At 39.0% G+C, this 22,773-nt stretch overlaps 1 protein-coding gene across 5 annotated transcripts in view; it reads right to left on the bottom strand.

Moving 5' to 3' along the window:
• The window catches only part of Fry (FRY microtubule binding protein), a 418,719-nt gene that overhangs the window by 349,359 nt on the left and 46,587 nt on the right, over nucleotides 1-22,773 (bottom strand). For 3 of the 5 annotated variants that reach the window (XM_063232585.1, XM_063232586.1, XM_063232591.1), the window contains exon 1: nucleotides 5,160-5,215. The exons of the other annotated variants lie outside the window; for them this stretch is intronic. In XM_063232585.1, the coding sequence (XP_063088655.1) occupies nucleotides 5,160-5,200 (41 nt within the window). In that variant the 5' untranslated portion in view covers nucleotides 5,201-5,215. Of the gene's footprint in view, nucleotides 1-5,159; nucleotides 5,216-22,773 lie in introns of those variants that run through there. 5 annotated transcript variants of the gene reach the window in all.

Genomic DNA, 22,773 nt, shown 5'->3' with positions numbered 1-22,773 from the left:
TCCTCTTTGACCACCTAAACTATAACTTCAGTAGACAGGGAGTATTCCTCTCTTCTTCACTACTGAATCTCCAGTTCCTGGAATGGTGCCTGGCACCTATGAAGCTCTCAACATATATAAAATCATGGATGTACAAGGTCTGTTTATTATGCTGAAATAGAATCCAGTAGCAGTACATCTAGCAGATTTAAAAAAATACAAACCTAATTGTCTAAGAGTTCATATATAGCCTGTTAGATAAATTTGTCCTAGAATCTTTGCAAATCATTGTTTAATTTCCTAAATTCGGAATGAGGAGTCAAACGGAGCTATACCATCTGTCCTTCATAGTACTATGAAACTCACTGACAGCAGGTGCCACCCAGGTGGGTGGGGATCGATTGGTAATTATGACTAAAGCTTCATGTAATTAATTACTTAATTTTAAGCTGCTTAATGAATTCCAATGACATTACATCATAAAGCCGGGGAACTACATAGAATAATTAAAAGGAGAAACATATACAAAAAACTGGGCAAACTTTCCTTGAGGCAACTCAAAACTCAGAGAACGGGATCAGTTACAAATACATACCAGGATAAAATAATTCATGTTGAGCGAAGTTGTTTCATTGTAACCTAATCAACGGTGTTAAGAAAGAATCTGTCAGCAAATGTTAAAAGGATCTGGAGAGGCAAAACAGGTTGATGTGTCAACATAAGTCAGAGGAGGCACCTGCTCACTAAATCACAGGCCTACTCTACACCCAAACTGGTGTCCCTGTGCCCAAGGCTGGAGAGGAGAGGAAAGGGGAAGGAAGGATGGGGAGGAAAGAGGGAGGCGGGAAGAGAAAGTATGGACGGACGGAAGGAAGGGAGATACAGTAGTTTTAGTTCAGCCCATTTTATCATTAGTTAGAGGTTTGGGGATCGTATCATTTTATCATAAATCTATCGTTCTTGAGTACAGGTTTTAATTTTTACACTGACAATAAAGCAGTCTGTGATATTTATTCAGATTTAGATTGCTCATCATCTCAACTTAATATGATTATCACTTAATGATGTTTATGTCATTTCTCCTAATGAAAAATTCTAATGGTAGTATCTCTGGCTTATATGATGACCATCTATGCTGGCTCCCAAAAATGATGTTGAGGATTCAAGACTGGGATATGCAGGCATTCAGATGTTTGCTGAAATACAGATTTCTGAGCCGTAGCCCTAAAGGGTCAGCATCTACTGATCCAGGCTTGAGCCCAGAAACCTGCATTTCAGCAAACATTCACCCAGGGTGATTTTTAATGCAGTGAGTTTCTTGATAGGAATCATCATATGGAGAAGAGTATAATATGAAAAGAGTATAAATAAAAATGCTAAAAATAGTATATAGTTGAATCTCATTAAAAATAGCTAGCTAGATAGAATGATGCAGAGATGTTTAAAAAAAGAGCTCCAAAGGACAGGCACTAAGATGTTAACAAATTGCTTTAAAAATTTAGTGTTTTTCAAAGCATTTTTTGCTCTTCTGTACTTTCTAATTTTCTACAGTTCCTTCATACTACTCTTGTACTAATAAAAAGACATTTTTAATTTATAAACAAATATTGTCTCCCAGCATAAGTCATGTGCTCAAAAAGGGTATCCTGATTTAGTATAATTATCATGTGTTTTATATGTTTTTTGGCTTATTAGTCTGGTTGTTAATATGCATCTATGATAATTAAGTTTGTAACGATTTACTGGGGGTCAGGGGTTTAGCTCAGTGGCACAAGCGCCTGTTTGGCAAGTGTGAAGTCATGAATTTGATCCCTGGTACTAAATAAATAAATGAATAAATAAATCTGATGCTGGCAAAATACAAGGGAACTGGAAGAGGAGGAAAGATGGAGATACGTTATGCACATGTACTGATACTCTCCACAATGTACTGCAAGCATGTACTAATAAAACTTTTCTAAATAAATATTTTCTGAGTCTCCAATGTGTACTGAGCTGTAGGACTACTAGATTCAGGTCATGATTGCCTCTTGGGAGTTGAGTCCCTAGCAGAGGAGGAAACTTTCCCAGTTCCCTGGGCACGGTATGGTAAGAGCTGTGAAATCCACTCAAGACAAAATGCTATGCGGACACCGAGGACCTGGGCAAGTCCCTCCCTGAGGCAGCCAGCTGCAGAGCTGGGCATTAAGGCAACACACACTCCCCTAACCGGAGCAGAGCTGTGCACAACTGGCATGGAAAAATACAGAATTTGTTTTATCAGGGTCAGAGAATGATTTTCACTTGAAATACTGGTGATATCTTATTTTCCTGACGGAAGTATCACCACTAGTATAAACAATGCAAACTTTAAACCACAGCCAAAAAGAAAACAACAGAAGACTTCAAACCTAACCACAAGATTAAAAACAAAGAAATGACACAAAAACAGTGATGTCAACCATTTAGATTGGGTCCTCCCAGTGGAAAGGCGAAGACACCGTGCTTGGCACACTGCTCACACACATTGCTGCCTGCCCTCCCTTAATGGCCATGTTATTTTTCTGCTGTCAACTGTGCTCTACCTAATTAAATCTGACCCATCCTTCCACCCAACTACTGCCTCAATTTAACCCTACGGTGCTAGAATAACTACATTCTTTAAAAATGCAGTATTTTATCTGATACACATTTGCAAAGTCTCCTATGTTTGGTACGTGTTACCTTTTCAGTTTTGCAAGGTGTCATGCAAATCTTTTGTGTCTTCAAGTTGACTGCCAGGCCATTAAGGTAGGGATGATTCAAAAGACGATTTTAGGCATATAAACACAAATAATAGGCATTCAGTGTATATCTTAAGTAAATTATGCTGCACAAAATACTTTAGATTTTTAAGATAAACACTGAAAAATAAAACCTAAACTAGAAATAAGTATTTATGAATAACTACCAGTTTAATTTTCTAAGCATATTTTTCTAGTCCCACCACTTTTTCCTAATGCCTTCACATGTTTTATCTTTAACAGTAGTCATATAATAATGAGCAAATGACCAAATTCTGCCTTTAAAAGTCAATTCCGCAATAATTCATGGCTTTATTATCTAACAGACTAGAACCAGTACACATTTTAAAACATGGCTGTCTCTTGGAAGAGGGCACAGTCACAGTCTTAGAATATAAAAAAATACGGTTCGTTTTTAAAAATACTATCCAGGAAGAAACTATTTCCCATTTTAAAAAATTCTGTATGATAACAACTGCCTTCAAGAAGAGGCTGATTTGAATGATAATACAAACCGTAGGACTCACATCATGAAGTCACACTGTACAACTTCAAATTAATATATTCATGACAAAGCAGTGCATTATTTAAAAAGAGCTTTATTTTTGAGCGGCAGAGCTCAGGGAAAGCGGATTCCAGCATCACTCTAGCGCCCTCTGGTGTCTCATCTGCCACACGCCTCTTTGAGTCTTGTGCAGCTATTTGCAAAGCTACACACCAGCAAAAAATGAGTACATCGGGAAGGGAATGCCTTGTCAAGAAAACCAAACACATGTCTTACATCAGCTTCTGACCAAGCAGTGTGCTAATTACCCCACACGCAAGTTTCCTGGCTATGGGGAGTTGCAGCCAGTATTAACTTTTATGAGAGCTGCACAGGTGAGTGGAGTCAGTAAACATGAGTCTCCAAAATGAAATCTCTGGAATTCCATGCTCATTCGGTGGAAAATTTCCATGTGAAGCCACAGGTGACCTGATAAGAGCTGAATGTTTAGTAGAAATCAGCCTACTAAACTGCTTTATTAAAAAGAAGTGAAACAAGACAAGTGAAAATGTATTGCCAAAAACATTAGCTCTGCTATTGCAGTCACACATGCAAATATGCTCATTTAAAGCACACAGATTTGGAATAGATTATTTCATATTAGGAGTCAAAACATGAGATACTAAAATAAATCAATAATTGCAATTCAAAACATTCTAAAAAAAAGGATAGACTATGTAAATCACAACTAAGCATAAACAAACATATAAGCAAATAAAATATAAATCTACCTTAATACGACTATAAATCCTTGAAGCAAATATACACAAATGTTAATAGGCTTTGTATTAGAGTAATGGAATATGCTGTTTTTTCTTCTATAATTTTCTTTTCCTTTCTTTTGGCCTTGAGAGAAAAGCATTATTATTACTGTAAGTATGTTCAGTGGTGCGAAGGATCAAAGCTAAGGCCTTGCATACACTAGCCAAGTGTTCTACCACTGAGCTACATCCCCAGGCAGGACATTACCTTTATAATGGAGAAAGAAAGCTTTAATAAAATAAATAGTCTGAAAGGAGAATGTACTTCTTTAGGTTTTTCAGGAAACATACGAAAAGAAAACTAGGACAAGAGCAGGATGTATCTTGTTGTGTTCCTAAATCTTCTAAACTGGTAACTTCGTAAACTCAACTTTTCATTTCCGGTAACTTCACCTCTTGCCTTTTGATGCTCCTCATCATCTAGTCCTGAATCCCAAATGCCAGCGGTGGCTGTCTCCATTTTTTTTTTAAAGGAAAAAAGGCAATACAGAAAAAAGGGAAGAAATAATACAAATTTTTTTAAAAAAACAGTAAGAAATGACTAGTTGATAAATTATATATTGTTATCTCAGAAGTAGTTGCTCAAGTCACAAAATCAAAGCCTACAAAGTGGACAATGACAGTTCGTTTTTGGCTCCTGTTATTCCCTCTTTCTCATGGTCACAGCTGAGAAATCGATGATTTATGTAATCCAGTTCATCTGCTTAGCAACAGGAAGGGTGGGGCTCAAAACAGAGGAAAACTACACAGTAGCAGTCTGTGGCTGTGAAATGGGAAAGGAAGAATGGAGGAGAACTGGCCAACGGCCTGAAACTTACCCTAACAGGGCTGAAGGAGGATTTCAATACTAAATCCCAAAGGGATCAATCAAGAAGTGTTCTACATGTCGCAAACAAGACTCTAACTGCAGTCTTAAGAGTGTCACATGATTAGAACACCATAAATAGTGCTTCAGTGAATAAATGAAAAACTCCTTGCCCCGAATCCACATGGGCAGTGGGTTTGGCCTTGAAAATCTCCCTGTGAGAAAAGCAAGTGAAAGCTGTGAGTCCGAGAAGCTGCACACAGGAGCTGAAGCTACACAAGGAAGAGCTTATGGCAGGGTAACTTGACCTGAGGACGGGTCTCACTGCTGGGCCGGTGACACTTTCCATCTCATCAGCCAATAAAGAGCAAGGAAGACTGGTGGAAGGATTGGGGCATCCGCTGGGGATTTATAGTGGCACTGTGTCTCTTCCTTATAAAGCCTGGATCACAAATACAAAAGTGGTTTCAATTTTATTTTCTTCATTAGTTCTAGGAATTTAGCTACATCAGCCAAGACTCACAAAAACATAACCTCACAAAAAGTCATCAATTTTCATTTATCAGATCCTTTTGCTTAAAATGATTCATTCACTTTTCAAAATATTGCTGATCGCCTACTATACGCACTGTTTCAGGCACCAAATTTACTGTGGTTGGGTAAAACCAACAAGGCCCCTGTTCTCACAGAGATTATAGTGCAGTTGTGTGTGTGCGCACACATATGTGGACCAAAGAATAAAACATAATGTAATATGAACTAGTAAAACAAATGCATGGAGAATTAAAGCAAAGTGACATGCTAGCCAGTGACTCCTGTGGGTTAGGTTTCCGTGTAGCACCTCTGAAGAGTGACTTAAACTGAGACATGCATGTTAAAAAGAATGCAGCCACGTACAGATAAGGAGTGAGTTTTCACCCAAGAAAGAGCATATGCAGAGGCTCAATCATGCTTGATGCATTAGAGCAAAAACAAACAAAAACAAAAACAAAACACAAAATAAAAAGAAGTAAACCAGTGTGGTTGGGGTATAAAAAGGAAAGAGCAAAATAAAAGTATACTGGAGACCTAGAGAGGGCCCAGATGACGTAGGGGCTTTGAAAACCAGGTTGGCACATTTTTTTTTATTGTGATATTGTGATTTTATTGTGATAATGGAATTCTAGTGGGGGAATGACGAAGAAAACTATGACATACAATTACGATTTTAAACAGTACGGTTGCTGGGAAGGGAAGTATCTGCAGGAAGGCAAGAATGGGAGCAAGGAGACGATATTAGGAATCTGTTGCAGCAGACGAGGGTGAGACTCAAAGGCAGCTAGAACTGGAGTGTGGATGATGGAAATGCACAGGAGAGGACGGACTGAGATCCGCTCGCGGGGCAGGGTGGAAAGGATGGACCAAATATGGAGCACGAAAGTTGAATATAATCAAGGATAAGCCTTAGAAGTTTTCGCTTGCTTGTTTGTTTGTTTGGTCTTGGTGCTGAATAACAGTACTGGCCACCAAAATGCTAAAATGGGGAAAAGAACGCGTATGTGAGAGAAATTGGGTTTAATTTTGGCCATGTTAAGTCTGCCTGCTCTCCAAGATCTCCAAATGTGAGCATTTAGAAAAAGAGGAATAATTTAGGGAAATAATCAGGGCCAGAAACAGAGCTTCGGAAATGTTAATATACAGAAGTGGAGTGTATAGAAACGAACAGAAGAGAACCTGGGAACCAGTGTCTTGGGGCACTCAGCATTGAATATTTGGCTGAGGGAGGGGACAGCAGAGGATGGAACAGGAGCAGCGGTGAGGTGTGGGGAAGCCAGGCGAGGATGGTGTAGGAGGAGAGTGGGAAGGGTGTGCAGTTAGCTACTACCAGGTGCTTAGCAAGACGGAGAGAGGAGTGAGCAGGAGAGCGTGGCAGCATCAGCGGGTTGAATGGAGGAGGAGTCTACAAAGCAGAACAACTTAGCCAAGTGCTGAAAATACGCCCACAGTGCTTTTACATACTCTTTTCTAAGTTCTCTGGATTGTCTTCCATTATTCAAAACTCATTTCTTACTTTGACAACTAAACCTCAGAAACAGGCACTTAAATATGTCTAGTCCTATCAATATACGTTGCACTATTTACAGGGAAAGTTGGCCTTTCCCATATTCTTTGCCTTTTGCTTTCTTTCCTACTTTAACTTATTCAACATGAAGAGTATTCAATGCATAAAAAAGAGACAGAAGGTTAAAATCTATTAACTGTTACCCTCTTATGGAAGACACATTTTCCAGATAAGAAACTTGAAACCACCGGCTAAAATGAATATAAACTTTAGTGATTTTTTTTTTCTCAGTTTCAATGACTCAAATGGTACATGACACTTCCTTTGACCAGGAAAAACCAGGTCAACTTTGTGTAGACTTGCAATTGAATCCGTGTTGGAGAGGGCACTACTATCCCACCCACGAATTCTCATTTCTTCTATTTTTATTTAGACAGAGGTTGGTCAATCTCCATGTCCAAAGCCAGGGAAAATTCCATCTCACAGAGCCATTGAGCCAGTGGCTGGTGGCAGCTGCTTTCTCCTGTCTGAGACAGCCGGGCAGAGCTGCTGTTAGTGGTGTAACTGCATCTATTAAAATTTCCACATGCAGCCACCTTCCCAAAGGCCTAAGCTAACAGTTTTTAATCAGCAGTTAATAACATCTTTTCACCATTTTCAGCAGTGAAAGGGGAATAATGCTCCCATTTAATTTAACTGATATTCATACCAAGTGGCAAACTTTGAGCATGACAAAATAAGAATTGAACATTCAGTCTCGGTTGGAAAAATAAAAATTAGTTAACAGACCCATTCTTAGAGGAAATAATAGAAAACTGAGCATCTGGCTAGGCTATAAATTGGATTTTCCAGTATTTACTGTCCTAAATGAGCTTTTTTCTTTAAGTTTCTTTTGAAATCTTCTTTTAAAAGCAGTCTTTACTTTTTATGATATATTCAAGTCATAACCCTCAGTAAATCAGCTGTACCCTGCATTTTTACACATGATATCTTCTGATGTCAGAAATCTTTTATGACATATTCTTAACAAAGGTCTTTAGGCAATAGACTGCCTCCGCAATAACAGTAGTGTTTCACCCTTAGTAAACATCACAATTTACAAAATACTTCACGCCAATTGTTTGGATGCTCACATCTAGTTTGTGAGGTAGCTGCCACTGTCTTCCTACAGATGAGAAACTGAGGCTCAGAGAGGCTGAATGTGGGCCAGCGGTCATACAGTCATAACCACAGTGCTGGAAGTCAAAGCCAGACTCCCTCACTCCCACTTTCCAGCTTTCCCCCCCACAGTGCCATGGCACAGCTATGGCGTGCCATGGCGTAAGAAGACAGGTGATGTGTCGTGACAGGTCTGTTTTATGCCAGCCTCATTACTGGACACTGGTGATCGGGTTTGAGGCTCCAAGCTCCAGTGGGAGGTTCACTGCTCATTCTGCCTCAGTTTCCTCATCTCCAAAACAAAGATTAAAGGCTTACCAATCACAAAACTCTGAAATTCTATTACAGAATCATGACACTGAATAAAGATTCTACTTGCTCACTATAATTGTACTACAAACGTCGTTTTCTGTGTGTGTCATTCCGGTCATTCAGAGCAATGCAATTCAGTGCATTTTTACAGTAAAAGCTTATTAAGTCATTAATTTGAACGCTCTTTGGAAATTACAGACATCTTTAAGCTTATCCTGTGTTATCCACTGGAATTTTAGCTTCTGAAAGTCAATATTTTCTCTGTAATTCCCTATTCAGTTGGCAAGTATCAACTAAGGAATTAATGTACAACAAGAAACTTAGATATGATTATAAAAACACAATCACATGAAGAGATTATAAAGAATGAAATTACTCTTCTGATCTATGTATTATTCACAATAATTCCTTATAATAACCACAGAAGGTTAAATAGCTAAAAACAATGCAAAGCTGAATTGCTGTGGCAACTGTAAGGATTATATACATATTTAGTGAAAGTAAAAATTTGATTAGTGAAGAAATATTTGGTCCATTCATTGTTAATTCTGAAGAGGGAAATGCAAAAGAAAAAGGGCTCTGCCATGGCTGCCTTTTGTTCAGTTTTCATGATGATGAGAGTTCATGAATTTGTGATTTTCTAACCATTTCCTAGGTATAGGTTACTTAAGTGATACAGAGCATTTCTCAAGGGCAACGGTTCTTTTTTATGGCCTTATTGGTACACTTTAGGTATGTATAATTATTACATTCATCATAGAGAATTTGTACTTGTACATGATACGTGATTCTGTTTCTTCATTCCCTCACCTTTCCTTAAACCCTTCCTCCTCTCCTCCCCATTTACAAAAGCTTTGCTTCATTTTCATTCTTTTCTTATTGTTTATTTTACTTTTTCCTCCTTTCCTTTTCTCCTCTCTCCTCCGCCACATTTGAATATTTTCTTCCTGTTTCACAATACCTTTTAGACATTGTGGTCCTTATTTACACATTTTGTTTCTCACACCAGAGAAACAATGTGATATTTACACATGTGTGTCTGATTTATTTCACTTAAGAATATAGTCTCAAGGTGCAAATATTTACCTAGAAATGTCTCAAGCTTATCTTTCTTAAAAGTTGTACTCCACTGCAAAAAACCCACATTTTTATCCATTCACCAGTTGATAGGCATTTAGGCTGTTTCCAAAATTTAGCTACTACAAATGATGCTGATACAACATGGGTATGCATATACTGCTGTGGTATGATATTTTGCTTTCAGGAAGATACCAAGAAGGGGAACAGCAAGGTCAAACAGGACTTTTAATCCTATTTTTCTGAGGAATGGCCACACTGATTTCCACAGTGGCTGCACTAGTTTATACTCCCACCAACAGTGTAAAAGTGTTTCTTTTCCCACATAACCCTACCAGCATTTGTTATTGGTTAATTTCTTGATAACAGCCATTCTTTCTGGGGTGAGATGGAATCTAAGTGTTTTAATTTGTATTTCTTGAATGATCAATGATGTTGAACATCTACTCATATATTTGCTGTTTAAATTTCATCTGAGAAGTTTCTGTTCATTTCAGATGCTCATTTTTGGACTGGGCCTTTAAATCTGGGGAAAGGTCTGATTTTTTTAGAGTTATATGTATGTTCTAATAGTAGTCATTTGAGGAACAGCTGGCAATGTTTTTTCCACAACGTGGGTTGTTTCTTCACTCTGTTGGTGGTTTCCTTTGAGATGCAATAGCTTTTTAACAAGATGAGATCCCAGTTGTTGATTCTTTGTGATAGCTCCTGTGCAATTGGGATTTTGGTCATAAAGTCTATGGCTACACTAATGTGTTCAAGAGTTCTACCTATTGTTTCTTCCAACAGACTTAGTATTTCTATTTTAATATTTAGATCACTGATCCATTCAATTTTAGTTGAGTGCATAATGAAAGATATATATCTAATTTTAATCTTCAACATGTGTAGAGCCAGTTTTCCCAGCACCATCTATTAAAGAGATTATCTTTCTAACAGTGAATGTCTGACTCCATTGTCAAAGATGAAGATGACTATGTTTGGAGTTGTTCTGCATCTTTTAATCTGTTACTTTGATCCTCGAGTCCACTGTTTTTCCAGGACCATGCTGTTTTTATCACAGGAGCTTTATAGTATAATTTGAAGTCTCGGATTGTGATGCCCCTTGCCTTGCCTTTGTTATTTAGAACTGCTTTTGATGTTTTAGGTCTCTTCTGGATCCAAATGAATTTTAGGATTGTTTTCTCTAATTCTGTAAGATACGGTTTTGGGATTTTGATCAGTATTGCATTAAATCTCTACAACAATTTTGGACGTATGGCCACTTTCACTATATTGGTTCTTCCTATCCAAGACCAAAGGATATTGCCACTTTCTGATACCTTCTTTGATTTCCAACTTCTGAGTACTGTACTTTTCTATGTAGAGGTCTTTCACCTCCTTTGTTTGATTGATTTCTAGGTATTTCATTTTTTAAAATGCTATTGTGAAAGGTGCTATTTCTCTAATTTCTCAGTGGGTTTTACACATGTACAAGAATGCTATTAATTTTTGAATGTTGACTTTGTATCCAGCTACTGAATTTGGTTACTATATCTAGAAGTCTTTTGGTGGAGTTGTTGGAGTGTTCTATGTATAAAGTATTCTGTCATTCATGAATAATGATCATTAAACTTCTGCCTTTCCTATTGTTATTCCTTTTATTTCTTTCTTTTGACTAACTGCTCTGGATAATGTTTCCAGAACTAAATAAGCATGGTGACAGGGGCCATCCTTGTCTTGCTCCTAAGAGTGACAGTTTTCAGTTGTCCATTGTGATGACAACTGTTGGACTGTCATAGATCTCTTTTATCAGATCAAGGTTAAAACCCTCCATTCCAACTTCCCCTTTTCATTTTATTAAAGAGTTTGGAGTGGTAGCGTAACGTCTTCTCTAAATTTCTTGTAAAATTCAGCAGTTAATCTGTCAGGGCCTGGGTTTTTCTTTGTTGGTAGGTGTTAATCACATCTTCAATTTCATTGATTGATCTTGGTTTATTTAGGATTTTTATATATTCTTTTTTTTTGTCTTTTTCTTTTTTATCAGTACCAGGGATCAAACTCACGACTGCCTGCTTGCAAGGCAGGTGCTTATGCCGCTGAGCTAAATCCCCAGCCCCAGATTTTTATATATTCTTGATTGAAAATTTGGTAATTCATATGTGTCTAGCAATATGTTCATTTTATCTGCATTTTCCATCTTATTAGAATACAAGTTCTTGAAGTAGGTATAGATGATCTGGATTCTGGCAGGATCTTTTGTGATATCATCCCTTTTATTCCTAATTACATGGATTTGAGTCCTTTTTCCTCCCTTTTCTTGATAAAGTTGGCTAAGAGTTTGTCAATTTTATTTAATCTCTCAAAGAACCAACTCTTTGATTCATTGGTTCTTTGCATTGTTTTCTTATCTCCACTGCATTACTTTCTGCTCCGACCTTTATAATGTCCTCTCTCACTGGAGGTTTGGTCTTGACCTGCTCTTCTTTTTCTAGAAGCCTGAGCTTCAACATTGTTTGAGTTCATTGTTTTCCTGATAATGGATATTCACTACTATAAATTTCTCTTGTAGGACTGTTTTCATTGAGTCCCATAAGTTTCAGTATGTTGTACTGGCATTATTGTTTAATTGTAGAAACTATCTACTTTCTTCTTTAATTTCCTGTATGATCCATTGGTTGTTCAGGAGAGTGTTACTTAATTTCCATGTGTTTATGAAATTCGTGCTTTCTTTTCCACTGATATCCAGTTTCATTGCATTATGGTCTGATAATATGCTTAGGATAATTTCAATTCCTTTGCCTTTACTTAAGCACATTCTATGAGCTATCATGTGGTCTATTTTGGAGAACATCCTGTGTGCAGTTCAGAAGAAGGTATATTCTGCTGTTGTGGGGTAGAACACTCTATAGATGTCTACTAAGTCCATTTGTTCAAAAGTTTTGTTCAGTTCTGATATTTCATTTTTTTGGTCTAGTTATCTATCTGTGACAGTTGGGTATTGAGATCCCACAATACAATTGTATTAGGGCTTATTTGATTTTTCATGTCTGTTAATATTTGTTTTATATAGTTGGGCCCACTGGTATTTGTTGCGTATATTTTTACAATTGTTTTCTCTTTCTCTTGGATTTTTCCCTTTATAAACATGTAGTGACTTCTTTGTTTCTCTTAGTCATGGCTTGGCATGTACTTTGTTTGCAAATAGAATATATATTGCTGTTTTTTGCTGGGATCCTGTCACATGTAATACTGTTTTCCATCCTTTCATTTTCAGTACATAAATTTCTTTTGGAATTAAATGTGCTTCTTGTACACAGCATATTATTGGATCTTGCTTCTTGATCCATTCTATCTGTTTCAATTGATTGGTGAATGGAAACCATTAGCATTGATGGATATAACTAATATATGTTAACTTAATCTTGTCATGTTATTTTCTTGATTTGGGCTCCCTTTTTTGCTCCCCTCTGTTTAATTGTTAGTCTTACCTGGTGGATTTATTCTGTTGGGATTCATGGATCATCTTTGTTTTTTCTAGAATGTGCTTCAGAACATTCTGGAAGGCTAGTTTTGTGTTCATTAAGCTCCTTCGCTATTCTTTGTCATAGAAGTATCTTATTTCTCCATCAAATTTGAAAGACAGTTTTGTGGGGCACATCCATCTGGGTTAGGGGTTGTTTTCTTTTAGGGCTTGAAATATTTCACTCTAAGCTTTCCTTGACTTGAGAGTTTGTGTTAAGTCAGATGTGATTTCCTTTGGAGATGATTTGTTTTTCTCTAATAATTTTTAATATTCTGTTCTTGTGTTGAATTTCTGAAATCTTGACTATGATATGCCTCGCTGTAGATTTTTTTTTTTTTTTGATCATGGCTAATGGGAGTTCTGTTTGCCTCATTTATTTGTATGAAAAAAATTTTTCCTGCCAGGGAATTTTGCTGTCATGACATCTGTGAACAGGTTTTTTATATCACTTTTGTTATCTGCAGCTTTTTCATTGACCCTCGTCAATCGTATATTATTCTTTTTCATATCATCTAGCAGTTGCTGGCTTTATTTCTTGTGGTTCCTTGCTATTTTTAAGAAATCTTTCTTTTTGTGATTGTTGTTACAGTAAGGGTAATGATTTAATACAGGACATAAAATTTATAATAGTCACCCAGAGTCACATACAAAAAGTGCAGGAAATCTGTCCACTCACTAAAGACCCCTAAGAATCAAACTGAGAGAGCCTGGATCCTATGGCATGAATCCAAGTGAAGACCTAGAGTCCATGACAATGCCCCTCACAATTCCCACTGGAGGCCTACAGCCCATGACAATGACTCATGCAAGGCTGTTTCATGGATCTGTGCTGGGGAGGCCCAGATGTCAGTGGTAGAAGCTAGAAAGTCTGTGGCAGCAGGATAAAGGATCTGTGCCAGTAAGATGGCAATTCTTCACTGGTATCTGGAAGTGATAAGGACCAGAGCTCCCCCAAATTGAACTGCAGACATTCTCAGTGACAACAAGGTTCTGGGCTCCTCTGACAATGAGAACAGCCAAGTTTATATCAAGAAAGAAGCTTGACAAACTCAGCAAGCTCCAAGAGAACCAACAGCAATAGGAGAACCACCAATAATACCCTATTCCTCTCCAGTTCTTTTTTATGTTGGTAATAATTCTCAGGTAGGCCATCCATACTCATACTATGCTGATTCAGTTCAGCTGGTATTATAAATTGACCACTAGTTATTTTTTTTTATTTTGAAGAGAATAAAATCAAGCAAAATAAAACAGAATAAAGTCAATCAAAACAAACTAGTATAAGTGACACAGGACTCAAAACAATACAAAATCAAAAATGGTCACCATAATGCCTCTTGTCTTCAAAATAGCGGCCCATAACTTTAGACATAGTAAAACTCAAACAAAACAGTACAGAATACAATCAATAAAAACAAAATAATGAATGCAATAAAAGACTTTGAAACAAGACAATAGTAAATCTGAAGTGGCTACCATAATATCCCTTGCTGTCTTTGAAATAGCAGTCCATGCCAGAGGATATAACAAAATCAAACAAAACAGAGTAAAACCCAACTTAACAAAACAATGAAAATGAAACAGAACTTCAAAACAAGATAATAGGGAATTATCAGTGGCTACCAACTTCAGAAGGAGATCCCCCCATGGATGGTACATTGCATATTGTTATCCTCAGATGATCACACTACCAGCTTTAGGCCTGCAAAGTCAGTGAAGCACCGAACACCACAGCATCATACTGCATTTCACCTCAGTAGCTATGGATGTAGCCTGTGTTTCTCTGGATCAGCCTGTCACTTAAGGCGAGGGAAAAGGGGGAGGGGTGACTCTTCTTGTTTCCCAGCCGGGCACTGGTTTTCCCCCTGGCAGTGGCGCTGATTCACAGGGAGGAGGGCTTGCTTCTTGGTGAATTCTTGTTCTTCCCCACCTCAGTCCACAAATGGAACTGACTCACAGGAAAAGGCTGGGGTCTGGCTGACCACTAGATATTAATCCACCACAATCACTAAGACAAGACTGAGATTTTGTCTATAACTGAGATTTTGTCCTCACATTGTTTTTTTCTGCTGCAGTATTTTCAATGAAATTTTTGATCTCCTGGATATCTGCTTGAATCTGTTTTTGGATTCCAATAGTTTCCAGTAGTGAGCATTCATGGTTTCCATCATTTTCCTAAACTTCTTTATTGTTTTTTTTAATCCATATCTGCTCCTGACTCACTAAGCATGTTTTTCATTGTGGTCACCACTTTTTAGTTATCTGTGAAATTATTTCTGATTTTGTTTTTTTCTAGAGACTTGTTCATTTGCTTTGTTGTTATTGCTTCAGAGAAGCCAGATGGGTGGCTTTTGGGTTCTCCCAGCTCACTGCACCCGGGTTTGCTTTTCGTAAACTGGATGTCTGGGACTGTATCTTGTTGAAGTGTCTTCTCATGTCCTATTTTATTTATTTTAACCTTGGGTTGATGCTTAGAAATTGCCCATGGTGGGTAGCTTTACTGCTGGCATTAGGAACCTCTAGAAAATGACTACTCAGAAGTGTCTTCCAGGTGTGGCTGGTTTTGAAGTCTATTGAAACATCCTCTTTCTTCAATTTATTGGGATAAAAAGATGATGCCTTTTTGGTCCAGTCTGTGGTCCCTTGACACGGGCCCACAGTATTTTCTACAATCTCAGTCTTGGCATATCAGGAATAATAGCTGCTTAGAACATTTATGTCACTGGCTGAAGTGGTACAATCAGCAATAGTAATAGCATCAAACTCAGCCTAGAAAATGGCAAACTGAGAGAACCATTAATTTGGCACCTTCAACTGCAGGAAGTAGAATTGTGAATATACAACAAACCAGAAAAGTGTATGTAGTGAATAAGCCCTCAATATGCCAATTTTACTCTCAGGGGAGAAACTTTTAAAAAGCTTAAGGAAATAGAGAAATAGAAGAACTGGAGAGATTAGAAGCAAGGCTGGAGGATAAGGAAGAGTCACACAAACTTTGGAAACTGGTGCAGAAGACAGGAGGGAAAGAGAGAAGAAAAAAATAAAAGGAAGAACATAACAACAACCACAAAAAACCTAGAAACCACATTCACATATAAAAACAAGATCCAACGATGAAGAAAAAAATAGAAGGAGAGAGGGAGAGAGGGAGACAGAGAGAGAAAATCCACTTTAAGGTGTGTCTTTGTTGTCACTGGTAGACAACGTGCGCAGATAGGAGTCCAGACTCACGTTGATTTACCCGAGCAAGTCAGCAGTAGCTTTAGAGTGAGGTAGGGGGTAATCTCCGCGAGCCTGCAGCTGCATTTCCCCTGAAGTTCAGGCTGGTTTCTGACAATGAGGCTAGAATCAGACCTGTTCAGCCTGCAGCGATCAGCACACTTTTTCAGGCTTGAACTTTGCTGACAGCCACTAGATGGAACCAGCAGTTGTTCTGAGTTCTGAGCTCCTGATCAATCACTCTCTCCTGAGGGACAGCGAATCCATGCCACTCACCAGCCAGTGCAGTACACAGTGTCCTCTGCTCCATGTACTGCTGTCTCTCTCCTTGGAGGCCTCTGGGCTTGCCAGCCGTCACCATGTGTCTGCAGGTTTGAACAGCGCCTTCCATGCAGGCAGTCCTGACCCAGGGAGAAGGCGCTGCCTGCTACTCCTTCTTCATCCAAGTTTCTCTCTTCGCTCTCCCTGAGGGCGTCAATTCTTACTTCAGACCTGCATTGGGTCTAGGGGACCCACTTCCCTCCTTCTTCTCTTCCTCACATTCTTACATTCCAGTCTCTGGATACCAAGTCTCTGAGAGGCTCTGTCTTTGCTGCTTACCACTCCGCCATCTTCCTGGAAGTCCCAAGAGCTCTTTTTTTGTCAGCAGTAAATTGAAAATAACAAATCTGACTTTTCTATGCAGCTTATAGAAGAAATTTCCTTAATTTAGAATGAAACATGAGAAGCAATTAGATTTCTTCTTATAAGAGCTGAGAACAGCATTTTTGAGTAGAGAAGGACAAATGCTTTCCAGCATTTCCAACAATGCTGGTGAGCAAGGGCTGACTGCTGCAGTGAGATTCTGGAAAGGTGCATTAGCATAACATACCATTCTCTGTCTGTGGTTCTGTCACTAAACTAACACCTCTTAATGAAAACCATGCAAAACACTTCAGAGGGACAGCAAGAGGATGGCAGTTACAAGGCCTGGGAATGAAAAATGTCGTGCTCGCCAGTATCCACAAGGCCGAGGGACTCAAGCTCCCCAAGAGGAGAAGCAGAGTTTTCTCTGCGAAGAGCTAACATGTCTGAGCAAGTTCTAAAGTAGTGACAGTGGCTTTGTTTGTATTATCTGGTACCAAGTTTTTAACAGACCATCTAGTAATGTCTTCTTTAGGAAGTAAATTTCGCCTACTTATGTTACTTCAAGAAACAAACTTTCCCAGTATGGAATCATCAGTAAATATTTATAGTTCACTTATTTAATATGACATACTTTTAAGAAGTCTTTGAAAGCCACTTTGGATTTTGAGGCTCCTTTGTACTGGGAAAACTCCCCCAAAATGTAGAGAAAAGCAATACTGTTATGAAATAATTGACCTATAAAAATCAAATTTCTTAAAAGATAATTATAGTTACAATTGCTAATTAGGATGGCTTTAATCTGTATCCAGACTAAAGCTGAAGATCATAAGCCTACAGCCAACGGTGGATACACTGAGTGTGGATGGAGGACACAGCATAATGAATTGAATATCAAAGCCTCGGGAAGAAAAGGTCCAGGTCTGCTCAAGGCCCTCACTCCCTGGAAATGGACCTAAGCTGCTATATATCTACTTCCTTCTCTCCTCTATAGGCAGGCTTTGTCATTCCGAGGTGAACCATGGCTCTGCGTGCTCGTGCCAACAGAAGGAGAACGTTTCTCCTTTCCCAGCTGGAGATCACAAATTCCCACAGGGAAGGATGCAGTTGTTCTGAATTTCCGGATTTGGAAGCTTCTCCCCAAGTGCTTAACTGTGGCTTAAGAGCAGTATAGTGTGACTGGCCCGGCTTGGGATAGCCCTCTCTCCCATTAGAGCCTCATGAGCTAAAGCTTTTGTTTTGGAATAAAAGGTAAATAAATGTGGGAAGGTAAAATGGAAATTACTACAGGGGTCATTTATGAAGGCTCTATAAAGGTGGCCCATGTGCTTTATGTGTATTATTTAGATCCACACTGATTTGGTTCCAAAGCCTCAGTTTTCTTTCTACTACATCATGCTGCTTTAAAAAAAACAAAATCCCAATATATTGATGTCATATGAACTTATTAAAAATAGGTAATATTTGACATACACATTTCCACTCCCAAATTCTTCACTCAAGCAGACATTACTAATTTATCCCAGACCTAGAACCTTCAGCAACGTACTTCAATCACAGAAAGGCACATAAATTGACTGTGGCAAGTGCAGATCAAACACATTTTGCATTATGTCTTTGTCTGAGAAAGCTGGCCTTCTATAACTGCTCATCAAAATCTAATCATCTTCCTATGCCTTGGAAGCATTACACCATCTGATAATTGAGGCAGATGATTAATACTGTTTACTAGAAAATACAAAGCTACAGGCTCTGGCAATATTTTATCTTGAAAAACACTTAACTATGGACATTTGATATTGCTTGTTGATGCTTAGAATTTAACTAATGTGCCTGATTAAAAAACAATTACCAATTCTAAAAAGAGATTTGGCTTATAAATTAGGCCAATCATTTATCTGAGGATGAAATTTTGCCTCATTTCTCTAATTCGTTGAGCTGAAGGAATTATTCATCAAAGAACGTTTGAGATTACACATGGCTAAGCCAGAAAGACAATCGTGAAATTAAAGAACAGTAAAAGGCAACAATAATGTCCCATAAGGACAGTGTGCTGTTAAGCTCCTAGAGAACACAGGAAGTGAAAATGGGAAGGAGAGTCGGCGACTGTGAGTACAAAGGTGGGTGAGGCTGGCCTAAGACTGCTAGGCCAATCCAGAAGATGAAGACTTCAAAGTATCTTCTTTTGTGTGTGGTATCAGGGATCATACCCAGGCCTTGTGCATGCTAGACAAACACTCTACCACTAGGTTATATGCTCAGTCCTTAAGTTATTTCTTGAAACAAGAGCACTACTATTTTTTAGATGAACTTGGGCCTAAGGGACATATATATTTAGCTATACATATAAATTCTAGTACTACATAATCAGGATTTTAAAATAAATCAGGACAATTACAGAAAAGGACAAAGAAGGCACCAAGAGTGAAAAGACAATCCACAGAATAGGGAAAAATCTTAGCACATTGTACTTCAGACAAAAAACTTATATCTAAAAAATATAAAGAACAAAAAACTCAGACCTCTCAAATTTAAAGACTCAATCCAAAAATGGGCATCTGAGATGAATATACACTTCTCAAATGAAGAAATACAAATGGAAAATAAATATTCGAAAAAATGTGCGGCATCCTCGGTCATTAAAACAACACTGAGATTCATCTCACTCCAGAAAAGATGAGAATCATCGAGAAATCAACCAATCTTGCCCTGAGTCATCAGAAGACATGCTGGCCTGGGAAGAGTAACAAGAAGCCAGTCTGCCCTTCCTGTGAGCTGGCACAAGCCATGTGGGGTCTAGGGGAGGAAACAAGCCAATTTGCCTTTCCTGTGAGCCACCTGGCATGGGGGGCTGGGGGGACAAGAACACACCTCTCCCCCGCACCCAATAAGCAGCTGGCTTATTCAGAGGACAGGCTAAGCTGCTTGTATTGTTTGTTTGATTGACTTTGTAGGCCTAAGGCCAGTAGTCTGAACAATCTATTGGAGAATAACAATATGCAATATAGCAAATATGGGGGATTTCCTTCTGTCTTGTTTTTGAAATCCAATACTGTTCTGTTTTGCTTTGTTCCATTTTACTGTTTTGTTTTATTCAATGTTCTGTTTCAATTGGTTTTATTCCTTCTGTTTTGCTTAACCTTATTATACTTTGAAGACAAAAAGAGGCATTATGGTGGCCATTATTGATTTCTTATTATGAGTTGATGAGGCTATGACTTAGAAAACTGGGTTAGGAAATAAACATAAGGCACACACCCAAGTGGAAGAGAGGTTATAGAGTTCTAGGGGTCACAGGGAAATGTAAACTGGAACACTTAACAGAATCCAAGAACATGAGGATCCCTGAAATTACAGGTAGAATTACTAGACTGTACTGTAAGCATTGCACAGTAAGCATATTTGAGTTAGTTGACAAGTCGGGAAAGCACACACAGAAAGTCTGAGATTCATTTTCTTGTTATGTGGAGGTTACACATGATTGGAAATGAATATCTGAAGTGCAAGGTTTGAGCTTGAGGCTAGTGAGGGTCCATGTGACGTCACTTCCGGCAGGGCCTTTCTTTTCTATATCATCTGTGCTTCTGACTCATGGTAATATGTCTGCCATCTTTCTCATCCTATCATTCTTGCTATATCCTCACTCATAATCCTCTTGCTCAAAGGCAGACCAGTATTGGAAGAGAATAGAATAATCTCAGAACTTTCAGGTTCCAGATATCAACAGAAAGGAAGATGTAATTATGAAGACAGAAGAAGACAGGTGGCTGCATCACAAGGACCTGATCTGGTTATGAAGATGGGAAAAGGGGACACAGGCCAAGGAAAAGAAGCAGCCTCTAGGCACTGAAGGAAACAAAAACATAGATTCTCCTTCAGCCCTCAGAAAAGGAAATGCATCCTTGGTCTTAGTTCAGAGACTAATTTTGGACTTCTAATCTACTGGACTGTGCTCCTCGAAGCTACTCTTTTCGTGGTTCTTCATAATGCAGCAGTAGGAAACAAATACATCTCCTATTTCAAGATATCATGTGTCTGGCCATCATAGATTAAGACTATAACTGAATCTCACTGTAACTGTATTTGTTATAGAATGAAATCGAGGATGAGGCTCTCTGAAAAAAAATTAACTTTCAAGATGCAACTATAAAGAATACTTAGTGTGTTAATTTTTCCACTTTCACAGTTAATAATTATTTCTTATTCCCTTTGTCAAAGGCCCTGAAGGAACTATCACTAAACATAATGTTGTTTCTATTTCACGTGACACTGCCTCTCTAATCCTTTCACACTGGGCAGCTTGCTGGGGTCTTGCCTGCCTGCCTGCAGTGTCATTCAGGAGTCAAACAAATGACCCTTATGCCTGGGCCACTTGCCTTTTTAATTCCAACTAGTGTTCTTTGTCACAACCTGAGCCAGCATCCTCATCTCCTTCTGCAGTCCCTGACAGTTTTCTTGTAGAAGGCGGTACAGCAAAGCATCCAGAAGAGGAGGGCAGCCACTGCATGCAGAGGTGACCTGGGGATTGGAGGGAGACAGGCTGTGTGTGGATGGCTTCTTCCTGTGTCTGGAGGAGGCATATGCCCCCGGCACCCAGAGTCCCCTCTCCTCTTGCTGAGTCTCCTGAGTTCCAAACGTCACAGACTTTATAATCTCCTGAGCTGCTGTCACCTGTCTCAGGCTGCAAATTCCCAGAAGACATGAATGAGCCTTTACCTTTTTGTATTCACTTCTGTATTGCCACAATTACAGTGCCACTTGCCATCACAGTAAATGCAGTTGTTGTAGCATAGGACTTGGGTGTTATCTCTGTGTGACAGTGTGTGTTCTTTTTTAGAGCACAGAGGCAGACTGCCTGGCTTTAAGTCCCAGCTCTGCCACGTACTGTTCTTGTGGGCATTTCTTACCTCCTATGCTTTCATTTATCCATCAGTAATAATCAGGCCTCGGGGGTGGGAGGTTCAGATTATTAAATGAATTAATAAAGGCAAATAACATTCTCGTAAGTGTAGGCAATAACATTAAACTTTTCTTTTAGCACCTTATCTTGGCAAGGTCCAAAACAACAGGCACAATGTGGGCTTCCACCTCACTCTGTCTGGAATTAAAAACAATTTCAGCACCCCTAGCTGTGTGGCTCTGTGAAAGTCATTCATTCTGAGCTCATTTTCTGTAAAGTAACAAAAGCACTTCCAATAGGAAGTTCAGAGGATTACATACCTTGACTCACGTGAAGGGTTAGGAGTAGTATGTGGCACATTAGTAAAGAGAGTGTTATCTCAGTTCATAAACTTAGTTCGCTGCACAATTCGGGGGGAAATGGCCACGGTCCTATTCCTTGCCTGATCTGGAGTTTGCAAATGGCAGCAAAATTTTGCCCCATGTTGCTGTTTGTGAACCGAATTGTTTGTGCACAGAAGCATTCATGAAAATATTGCTGTACTCAATGAATGGGTTTTAATTAGGCATCAACAAATCCCCGGTATGCACTGAGGAGCATCTGACACGTGAATGAATGCTTTTCTTATTACCTGCTGTGAGAAGAAGCCACAGGCAAGTTAGCTCTCTCTGCAGCTCATCTGGTTGGCAGAGAGATGGACAGAGAGGGTCCAGGGCTTGACGTCTGGCATACGTACCTGCAGTCTGAGGAGAGTGTAACTCCCAGCAGCATGCAAGGAGCTGCTGAGAGGATGTGCCGAGACTCACTAAGCCTCTTGTAGCCTACTCCTTGCAAGCTGAGCAGGTATACAGCCTGAGGCTCCAGGCGTCACACCCCAGGATATGTTACCTCTACAGTGAGGTCTTCCATCTGCCTCAGCATGAAAATTTTGCACACTGGCTCCTTCGGCCACTGTCAGTACACAGCAGTTTCCTATCACCCCCCAAATGGGATTTAGCTCCCAAGGATAGCTGTTTAACATAACTGTTCTTCCTGCCACTCTCCAAAGCATCTTGCTTCATGAACCACAAGGGGAAGCCAGCAAAA

This window comes from Cavia porcellus, unplaced genomic scaffold, assembly GCF_034190915.1.
Source record: "Cavia porcellus strain 051 isolate PalLab524CR breed Dunkin Hartley unplaced genomic scaffold, mCavPor4.1 scaffold_21, whole genome shotgun sequence".
Lineage (NCBI taxonomy): Eukaryota > Metazoa > Chordata > Mammalia > Rodentia > Caviidae > Cavia > Cavia porcellus.
Note: the sequence above shows the minus strand (reverse complement) of the source record. Positions and strands in the feature narration are given on the sequence as shown.